The sequence below is a fragment of the Cibotium barometz genome, chromosome 15, assembly GCF_041138505.1.
Source record: "Cibotium barometz isolate CiBa-2024 chromosome 15, ASM4113850v1, whole genome shotgun sequence".
NCBI lineage: Eukaryota > Viridiplantae > Streptophyta > Polypodiopsida > Cyatheales > Cibotiaceae > Cibotium > Cibotium barometz.
The window spans coordinates 54,716,436-54,727,545 of record NC_141060.1 but is presented as its reverse complement, the minus strand read 5'-3'; the positions used below and the strand labels follow the sequence as shown (position 1 = coordinate 54,727,545).

General features: G+C 42.8%; 1 protein-coding gene across 6 annotated transcripts in view; it reads left to right on the top strand.

Moving 5' to 3' along the window:
* Nucleotides 1–1,331: 1,331 nt before the first annotated feature.
* The window catches only part of LOC147631438 (protein CHROMATIN REMODELING 25-like), a 53,516-nt gene continuing 43,737 nt past the window's right edge, over nucleotides 1,332–11,110 (top strand). For 4 of the 6 annotated variants that reach the window (XR_015267584.1, XR_015267581.1, XR_015267585.1 and 1 more), the window contains exons 1-4: nucleotides 1,332–1,984; nucleotides 2,377–2,760; nucleotides 7,719–7,817; nucleotides 7,910–8,150. Coding sequence is in view for 1 of the 6 variants with exons in the window: in XM_086809838.1 (XP_086665964.1) it covers nucleotides 1,710–1,984; nucleotides 2,377–2,760; nucleotides 7,719–7,817; nucleotides 7,910–8,150 (999 nt within the window). In the remaining 5 variants the exon portion in view is untranslated. The remainder of the gene's footprint in view (nucleotides 1,985–2,376; nucleotides 2,761–7,718; nucleotides 7,818–7,909; nucleotides 8,151–11,110) is intronic. The other 2 variants (XR_015267582.1, XR_015267583.1) reach the window with 2 other exon arrangements.

Genomic DNA, 11,110 nt, shown 5'->3' with positions numbered 1-11,110 from the left:
ACAACACACACATATAATATATGAACGCACACATATTTAGGGATCTAAGAGAGGGATGGATCAAGAAAAGAGAGAATGAGAGAAAAAAGAGATATTAGGGAGAGAATAAGGATAAATCAAAAGGAACGGAGAAAGCAAGAGATAGATATCTTGGAGAAAAGAATAAGAGAGATTGGTTTTGGAAGAGAGAACTTTTGATATGATTGAATAATCCAATCTATCATGTGCTATGGAGTCAACATTAATAGATTCCCAATGCATTTGTTTTGAAACTGAGTTGTATGTAGTCGCAACACGTGTAAAAGGGAATGTTCTCTAGCCATTTCCTCGTCGGTTATTTCTTCTCTACTCTTGGCAAATGGACATACAACACATTCAAGATTCAAGATACCTTTGGAGCTAAATAATTGTTCACTTGTAAAATCCATGTACATGGACAACCTGCAAAGGTTTTGAGAGTTTGTAATCTTATTATTTGGGAAAAGACTCCCATGATTCATCGTTTTACTTTTGAAGTATTGGATATGATCTTATGAGATGTATTATTTTTAGATAAGCCATTTGGTGGATGGGTTGTATTAGGAGGGGGAAGATTTTAGACAAATTTTGCCTGTTGGTTGTGAAGAGGAAACGAGAGGATATTGTGGATGTAGCATTATGTTGTTCCTTCCTATGATAATCTATCAAATTTCTAAAGTTGACTCGAAATATGCGCATTCTGTCAAGAAATTCTAATGGAAGTAACGAGTTTAAAGATTGGGTCATGATGAATGTTAGGAATGGAGTGGAATATAGCCATGGTAATCAGATGGTGGTACTACTAACTAGCATGGTCTTGCAAAGATGGAATATAGCCATGATAATCAGATGGTGGTACTACTAACTAGCATGGTCTTGCAAAGATTATCCCTAAAAGACTTGGTCACTCATGAATGTTAGGAATGGAGTGGACTATGCCATGGTAATCAGATGGTGGCACTACTATCTGGCATGGTCTTGCAAATATTATCCCTAAAAGACTTAGTTAATTGGGTATACTCTAAGTTGGCTATCACTACAATGTATGCTTTATACCTTAGTTACTGCTATTCTTGCTCCAAAAAATAGTAAAGTGGATATTGTGAATAAAACTGCTTTGGATACACTGCCTGGTAAGCATAAGAAGTATTTCAGTGTAGATTCAATTCTTTAAAAAGGAGAAAAATTCTTATATTCCATAATTTTAAAAAATGTAAGGTATTCTAAAAAAATAAGAAAAAAAAATCCCTTCCATTGACTCTTTGTATTTGGGCTTCCATTCTTATATTTCGCTTTCTAATGTCTTTTGCGTTCCCGATTGAGTACTAGTAATTCTTATTTGGTAAAAAAGAAAGACCAGAGAATATCGTGTGCGGGGTCCGGCACTCCCGTTTCATTTTGGAGCGCGGAAAAAGCTCACGTGAAATTTCTCAACTACGCGACTTGAAACCCTCACGCAGCTCATACGACAGAATCAGTCCGCTAGCTACTGTGATTTGTTCAGTTTTTGTTGAAGAAATAGCCACCATAAACCTGCATTATACGTAGTGGTTTGCATGAAGTGCGAGGGTTTCCTTTTCCATGGCTGGCAAGAAATTCTGTAGAGGTAAACCACACTTTTTCTTTCTGGAAACAGGTGCTTGCAAGTCGACAAATCTGGACTGTTTGCGGTCTTGTAAGATGGTCTTTCAATGGTGACGGCGCGATCAGTGCTCTGTGATAACTGCGAAAAGGAAACCTTGGAGTGGTTTCCAGATGCAAACGAAGGGGAGGGCGGCTACCTTTGCCCTTCTTGGAGAAGCTACAGAGATGGCGTTGGCTGTTTTCAAGTGGTCAGCGCACAGGAGTTCAACGAACGATGCAGAGCTCTTTGCAAAGAGAAAGAAGAAGATGTTAATAAGGAGAACGAAGAATCACACCTCACAGACGACGACAGGAAGGCAGAGAACGTTGCTGCTCTCTTGAGGTAGGGCCAAAAACCTAGTTTTCTTCTACAGTTCTGCTCTTTTGTTTTTTAGCTGCAAACACTGCTCAAGCGAATTTGCCATGTATTTCCCCTACCGAGTGTTTTTTTCTTTTCAGCAAGACGTTTTATAGGAAATGGTTATGGCATTTGTTCTATAGTGCTTTTTCAGAAGCTCGATTTAGGTTAGATGTTCTTGGCCTAGGGCTTTTCTTGCGAAAGCAACTCGTTTAAAGGAAAAAATTGTGGTGTTCCTTCCCATGATCTAGCGTCTTCTGCAATCACTGTGTCAAGCAAGTCTGCTCTGAGAAAACTGTCATACTTTTTGCTTGTTTGAGGTCATTTGATCAATTATTAGGAATTATGCCTAAGCTTAGTAATTTCATCTTTTGCAGTGGTGAGTTGGTTGTTCGGAGGCAGCCTCTACTTCCAAAAGTGCTGTCAGTTTCTGATGCCGTGGATGTGTTCAGAAGGCCTTTCAAGTCCCCTTGTCCAGGAGCCAATGGCGAGAAAACAGCAGAACTTATGCGTCGTCTTAATGCTCGCAAGCGGTTTGTGCCCTGGGGTTCCTCAAGAGAGGCTTTATCTCCTCTTACAAATATCTTGCCCATACCTCCACCATTGCGTTCTGCTGCAGAAGATGACACAGTGGAGGAGCTTCCCCCTGGTATTGAACCACTTGTTTTGTGGGAACCAGAAGATGATGATAAAATTGATGGAAGGTGCACACCAATTGTTGTAGACCCCCGTTTGGTCCGGTTTTTACGTCCTCACCAGAGGTAATTGCGACACCTTTTTGCATAGGGCTCTTAATGTGCCATCACATACTCCTTTGTTGTAAGATTTCTATTTGTAGGAGTGTCAGACATGGGGGTGGTGATGTCTTTGTGCCCCAAGCTTTACATGTCTTTTGTTTCTTTTGGATTTCTCTGAGCTTTAAGGCATTAAAAAAACTAAGTTGGAAATTGTTATCCATTTGTTTGATACCGAGTTCATTTTTGACTGAGAAGCCCAAGGCATCATCATAAGTCTACTGAAAATGAGACACATAAAGCAATAACAAGTGATTATATACATCAAACCACCAATTGTGTTTGTCATATATGCAAGTTTGGAGTACATCTCTTTGAGGGGCCATACCCAATGGTCCATAAACTTGCAGCCATTTCTGATCAGGTTGACCAGTGGAATTCCCAGGCTCCAGCTTAAATGAGCATCCCATTGCTTGAATGTTCAGGTTATCTCTACGGTCATGCTTGAGCAGTGGGTTCTTTTCTGGACATCATTGCTATGATAGAACACGTAAATTTCTAGCTTAGATAAAGTCACTTCATACCTTATGGTGATATTAGTGAGGTGAAATTTGTAATGTCTGTGAGTGTTCAGCATGGACCATGGCCATGAATCTTCAAGCAAGGACTGTATACATGAGAGAAGTACTTGTGCTGCCAGCTAATTCTCTCAGAGCCATGCATTTTGTTTTGTCTTCTCTGTTTACCTATCATCTACATGGCAAATCTACTTCTAGGGTTCAAGGGTAGTACTGAATGGTAATTACTTTGGCTTAGTATGTGGCTTCCACGATGAGACTCATGGATTCTATGGCACATATACGTAGGTGACATTGGCTAGCCAACTTTTTTTAGTTGCCTCTTTATGGGTGGTATGACGACAAGGAGCATTTACAATGGCATATTGTGGCCGAGAGTCATTCATGAGTTTAGGCATGTGCTCGGAGACAGTGATGGGCTAGCAAGATAAGGCCACACCTGACATACAAGGAGCATCATCAAGTTCTCATTATCAACAATCATGTGATTGTAAATATTCATTCATGTTAGTAATAGACAATAGATTAGGTCTACATCTATCTTGTCTATTGCATGCTTTCATTCACGCTTCTCTTGAGGGAGATTTGTATTAATTTGCAGCTTAATTTGTGTTAATCTCCATTAAGTTAAGAACTCATGTTACATTGGTATGAGAGTGTTATCAAAGTCTTGCACAGTTAGGGTTTGCGTTTTTGCATTAGTAGCTAATTTAGGGTTAAGAACTCATGTTACATTGGTATCAAAGTGTTAGCAAAGTCTTGCGCAGTTAGGGTTTGCATTTTTGCATTAGTAACCAATTTAGGGTTTTCATTTTTGCATCAAGTTGCAGCTAGTTTTATCATGTCATATCAGAATTTTGAGGTCATTCCTAGGGTTTCGAAGGTCAAGCAAATTCAAGCCTCAAGTCAAGCCATCATTTTGAGCAATCACCATCATTAGGCAACCCAAGAGCTGAAGCAGGTCTTCTTTAGGTTGTAAGTTAACGCACTTAAAGTAGAAAGCAACAAGACTTGTTCTCCAACACTCTCCCTCAAGGGTTATCCTAGTACACACTTCATTTGTATTAATCTATGCCTATGAAATAGTTTTATTAGAAGAAGTGTCTGGTCCTACCCGTTAAAAGACCCACGAGTCTTCATACTCTGTAAAGTTTGCATCTTCTTTGCTGTTTTCTTCTTTTTCTTGTGTGACATTGGCTTGTGCTTTCTTGTAAAAGCAATCCTTCTCATTGTGGTTGTTTTTCCCACAATGTTTGCAAGGCTTCTTGGCATAGTAGTTCTTCTCTGCATGATTGTTCCTACAACAAATGTTAACAGTTTTTACTTTTGAAGTTCTTTTTTTGTGAGGAGGGAGCTGTTTTCTCCCTTCCAAGGTAAGGTTTAGCAGGTTCTTCATGTGGGGATGAGGTTCCCGTAAGCTCTTCAGACATAGACACATCTTCTTCCACATTAGCTTTAAGACTTGCAAGCTTGTTCATTAAGGACTTCATCGTGTTCACATGAGCATCAAAGCTCTCATGTGGTTGTATTACAAGACCATAGAACTCTATCTGCAAAGTAACTTTAGAGTTTCTTGCTTGAGTCCCAAAAAGCTTCTCCAGTTTTTCATATGCTTCTTTGGAGGTTGGGAGATCTACAACATGGTGTATAAAATTATTAGAGAGTTCTAAGGCTATGAGGCCAAAGGCTCTTTGATCTCTCGGCTTCCTTGCTTTATGAGCGGTATCTTCATTCTCGGGCATCTTCTCTTTCCCTTCAATAAAGGCCAAAGGTTTTGTCACATGCATCCCGCACTTGGATTCCATGTAGACATATCTGTACAGAAGGTGCAAGACCTGGGATGGAAAACTAGTCCCATGTGAGTCCAGTTCGGGGCAAGTCAGCCAGGGTTCCATTCCAGTCGTTCGAGGTCAGGTGTGCATTGTCCTGCACATGAAACAGTGCCAGTCCGTGTTGTGAGTCTCCCTTTGGAATGATGTCAGTGGTTCTGTGTATCTGGTATGTTACTGGATGCTAGATCATTGTGTAGACAGTTAGGGTTTGCATATAGGAAGGGGGCTAGCCCATAGGGCTACCCCAAGGACAGATATGGACATGGGGGATAGGTAGCCGACAGGGTACACAGCCCTAGAGGTCTGTAAGCCAAGTGTGGGGCAGCCCACACAGGTTGCCCGGCAACCAGATCTGAGGCGCTTGATGGCCAGCAGTGGTTTTGGGTCATGCACTGATTTTACAGCAGGTAATATTGATTTTACCAGTCGTGGAGCAAATTTCAGACAGCCAATTGGCTTTAAACCAGCTGACTATCTTCCATGAAGGGTATAAATAACTAAGACATAAATCAGTTCATTTATCTCATAATTCACCAAGTGCTGAAGCTGATCAAAGGGCCAGGACATCTAAGGACAAGCTATAGGAGGGGTGAAGGATTGAAGGTCAAGGGTAGAGATATATCTCAGCCAAGAAGGTTCAGGTTCAGTCTTTTATTTTCAGTTATGCATCATTCTAATAAAAGCAAATACACCATTCGTGGTGGGGGCCCTACACAGAGGGTATTCGGGACCCAATACTGTGTCCTCTTCTCCCTCTCGCGACAAGTGTGCTGTTTTTCCGAGCATTGAAGTTACCAATCTCCCTCGTTCAAGGTCAATGTCAGGTCAATCCTCTTAACCCACTTTGGAGAATTCAGCAAGTAGTCCTCATGTAGGTACATGTAGATGTCAGGACTCAGCCTATATAGTAGGGGCCAGACCTAAGTCCAGCCCCAAGGCAACCCATTGAGGGAAAGCGTTGCTATGGTGTGAATCTCACCATCAGCCACCCATAGCAACATCTGATACCAGTTGGCCAGCAGCTAGACACCCCATGCGTGCACATAAGAAAAGCGTTAAACATTTAATGCTTATTTAATATCGGTCATGGCAGACAAAACAGGCTGACAGCACTAGTATCAGCCGACCAGCCTTCCATGCACCTATATATAGATGGGTGCAGCCATGGTCTAAAATCATCAATCAAAAATTCAAGTCTTCAACCTTTAGTCAAGCATGTGTGCTTAGGCAGCCCGCCTTTGCATACTTCAGCATCCTTTGTGCTCTCAAGCCCAAGGCATCCAAAGCTCAGCCTCTTCCCAGAGTTCCTAGAGCACCATCCCTCAGTCTCAGGCCAGTGTGTTCTCTCCGAAGATAGCTTCATAGTTGCCTTCAGCTTATGCATAGTTCTACCCAGCGTTTGGTCACTTTGTCCTTGCGTTTGGCAATCGGTCAGTCAATTTGTCCGCTCAGTCTTGTGGACACAGTTCAGCTTGTATTCAGTTCTCGAGAAGAAATAAAGCAATACTCATGCTTGCAGGGGGGCCCTTCAATGGGTAATTGGGACGCAATCAGGTGTCATCTACTCTTTCATTTCATGTATGTTGTTTAAAGGATTGCTAACGATTGAGGATTGACTAAACTTAGGTATAAAGAAGGCCCCGTTGTTTCACACGGTCCTAGCTTGGTGTATGCTACACTTTTAAAGTTCTTCCGGTCAAGAATTGTCGTCGTGCTTCTCTTCCAGCCTAGCCACTGCATATAACTTGCTATTCCAAGGGGTCTTCCAAGATCTTCTTTGATAAGTTGGTTCCACATTATGGGCTGCGTGTCAGCCTCATCTACTGAGTTGGGGGGGCTGAATGTAAAAATATCCGGATACCACCCCAAGCATGGATGATGGAAGAAACCAATGGGGAGGCCAAGAGGTTGTTATCTATCTTAGAGAAAATAAAACGTGTGCTGTGCCTCAAGTCACACCACTACTCTCAGGGATACATCTAGGAATATGACACATGAAGAAATCCTTCTAGGGCTCTCTAACTACCAGCTTGCAAAACAAAGCTTTGCACTAGACCTTTGGATCAATGATTCAAACCCCCTTCGTGCATGGGAACGATAATAGTTTCCCAAGAAACTCTATCCCTGGTATCTGATGTGCCATCAAGCTTTGACTGTAAGAAGTTGCGGTCTGCGGATCATCCTCCGCAATTGTCTAATGCATCCACGGTCATTGCACCAACAAGAAGTGACATACCAAGCTGTGGCAAGCAACATCTGGTTTACCACCAGGGCTCTAGACGCCAGATCAAGCTTCCTGGAGCTCCAATGAAGGAGCTTTTTCTTTATGCTAATGAGCACATGTGCAAACTGCTGGGCAGGTGTAATGTCTATCGCAACTCGGGGTACCTCTTCCGTTGTTATGAGTACATTGCAACTTGCCCTTGCTGAACTGAAAATTTGCTAGGCTAGAATTGATTCACTTGCACATGCTCCATTGGTTAAACTTTAAAGGTTAGAATGGTCTGTTGCCTTGATGTTATTTTGTTTTTGTTTTGGACAAGCTCTCATCCTTGGGTTGTGGTGTGTAATGCAGGGATGGTGTGCAATTTATGTTTGAATGTATTGTCGGTCTTCGGGACTTTTCAAAGTCTGATAAGGAGCTTGCAGGCTGCATACTTGCTGATGATATGGGGTGATTTTATTTTTTTGTACTGCAGTTCTGGCTTCATACGAGTGTATGTGCTCATTTTTGTGGTGTTTGCTGATCTACACTCTCTTGTACAGGCTTGGAAAGACATTGCAATCCATTACGCTACTCTGGACTTTGCTGAAGCAGGGCTTTGATGGTTCTCCAATGGCAAAGAAGGTTTTGATAGTTACACCAACAAGTCTGGTGAGCAACTGGGAATCAGAAATTCAAAAGTGGCTTGCTGGACGAGTGAGGGTTATGGCACTTTCTGAGTCAACCCGGGCAGCCGTTATCTCTGGCATTGCTGGCTTTTTGGCTCCTGGCAGTCCATATCAGGTATGCATTCTGCATGAATGTTCTGAGGTTAGAAGAAAAGTCTGTTCTTGATGGTGAATAAGTTCTATGCGCTAAACTATGCAAGGTGTTTTTTAATTGGGATTTCATGCGCACAGACAACAAACGAGAATGTCTTTGACTAGCGTAGCAAATTATTATTATACATACAAGTTTTTTGAACTAGACAAAGTGCTTGCAGACTGTCTCTGCAAGGTGGTGAATTGTACAAGCTGGGGACATGAAAGATAACAAGGGGAAGAAGGAGAAGGGGGGGGGGTGGGCGGGTGGTTTGTGAACACTTCCTCCCTAGATGGCGGCTTTGAAGGGAGCCTACATTAAAAATGGAGGGGGAAAATGTAAGAAATTACGACTTGTGATTCACACTGATAACATGATCTTCCACAAGACAAAGAACTTAATGCAAGAGAGATGGAGAACGATACTGAATTACTGTTGTTACGATTCGTGTGTTCACAGTGATAACATGATCTTCCACAAGACAAAGAACTTAATGCAAGAGAGATGGAGAACAATACTGAATTACTGCTGCAAATTGAATTACAAACTGATGGCAGTCTGCCCACTTGCGTGCTCTGGCGAAGGAACTTTGATGGTGATCTAGATAGACTCTGAGACAAAGGATGTCATGCACTAACAAGGCCACAGCGCTGTGAAGATAGGTCTAAGCTGATGATCTCAATACGATCGAGGAGTTTGCCGAACTTGTCTTATTTGAGGGCATATGCTTATATGTAGTGCTGCATGTGAAAATGCACTAACTCCAGGGGCACTTTTGTCCTACTTTTTTTACCCCTAGACATTTGGTGTGAAAGGACACCTAGACTAGGTTTATTATTATCACTTGTACTTGTCGCTTTATTATATTATTGTGTGAATATATGTGCAAGTACTTCTCCTCTCTCTCTCTCTCTCTCTCTCAGTTGATTTGCTTCCTCTGTGTGTGTGTGTGTGTGTGTGTGAGAGAGAGAGAGAGAGAGAGAGAGAGAGAGAGATTCCATTGCGCCCCGTCCTGCAGACATTGCACCTGCTACTCCTAGCAGAGGTGCTGAATAGGCTCCCAACACCTGCCCCTTCCACTGAGAAATAGAGATTATGGGATGAACTTATGCCCAGATCATGGCTTTGATCTCTTGGTTTGTCAAGAGATCAATTATTCCACACATCCGGTTAGATATTCTTGAAACTATGTATCGTGCAAAGAAGGAGGCCAGAGTTGCAGAACTTAAGAACCTGGAGATGCATGAAGGTGACAGTAGGCCTATCATCTTACGAAGATCCAAGATCTTCGGGAGCAACCACTTAATATTGATGAGGTCATTGCAATCACTATCAGAGTCCTACTTGAATTTCCACACTTCTTTTACTTTGTCTTTGAGGGGTAACCCAGAGCCTCTACAGTTTGAGGAGTTGGTGGGTTTGTATTACAAGAGGAGTAGACTAGGAAGAATAAATCTTCCATCATGCATGGCAGTAACGAGGCCTTTGTTGCCAATGATAAAGGGAAGGACAAGGCAAAGGGTGGCTACAAGTGGAGCAGACTAGGAAGAATAAATTTTCCATCATGTGTGGTAGCGAGGCCTTCACTGCAAATGCCAAAGGCAAGGGCAAGGCAAAGGGTGGCTACTATCAATCTAAGGATGATTCTTGACGGCCATCAAGCAAAGCAAAGAGTGATGCTCATCCCCAAGAAGAAGGGCAAGTGTCATTATTGCAAAAAGCCAGGGCACTATAGCTGTAGGAAGAGACATGCCAAGGAAAAGAAGAAAGAAGCTGGTTTGGCAGTGGACTTGTCACAAGACGGGAAGTGTGCTTACACTAATTAAAGACCAAATTCTTCATCAGCATGGTTATGGGGCGTGAGGAAAGATGGAATGAATAAGTTTCTCTTGGCTGGTAGGTGCTCTTATATAGACTTGGGTGGGGAAGATAGTGGATGAGATGGTAGTGGATGAGATTACATGCAAAAAGGTGAGGTTGCATGTGAATCCTGCAATTGCCTGACACTATCTTTGGCATGAGATAGACCGTGAGTAGCAAAGAAATGTTTGTTGCATCTGCCACCCATCTTGGTCCAAGAGGATTCCTGGACATGTTAATAGTACTCCGCACGCTGTTCAGGAGAGTGATGAAGCTCTGCCCTAACAGTACATAAAGAATCTGCAACCCATTGAGGATGAGGATGTTTCTCGTGCTCTTTCTGTAAGGCAACTAGTCTACGTCTAATAGCCCTTTCTAAATCCAAGGACTCTCACCTCTTAGAAAGTGCACGTGTGTGATAAAAGTCACTAATATCACAGAGAGTAGAGGCCAGGCTTTGCGAGGCCTGCAAGAAATCATGAGATCTCCAAATATCAAGCATGCGACGTGATAGCTCTTCATCTGAGAACAAATGATCAGGGATGCATACATGGGGTGCTGATCCATGGAAACTCGGATCTCTAATACTCTGCCACCACTGGAGGATCAAAGCCCACTCGGTACTGAAAGAAGAAAATCTTCCTAGGCCCAAGAGGGAAGGAACTGCCAGTCAAAACCTGAGAAGTGGCTTTTGGAGAATGAAAGTCCACTTGGAAGAAGCCTTGACCAAGCCGACGAGTATCTTGGAAGTGCACAGCTAGCTCCGAAGGGAGAGTTGCAAGAAGCCATTCACGGGCCTGCGAATGAGAGGGGTGGGAGCCATAAACCCTCGCAACAAGGGAGGTCTGGACCTCAATGTCAAGGTTGTGTTTAAGAAAGGTGAGCTCGGCTTGCGAAAAATTGATAATTCTCCCGGCTTGTAGGGGTGGTGAAAGATTCGGTGCGGTAGAATGCATAGAGCCAATCGGCAATGGGCGGCCAACTAGAATCCAAATAAAAGTGTTGCTGAAGGAGAAAGGGCAACGGGGGGAGGACAAGGCAGGTGCAGCAAAGGTGGGAGCAAATGGGGGGTGGGCAAGGCG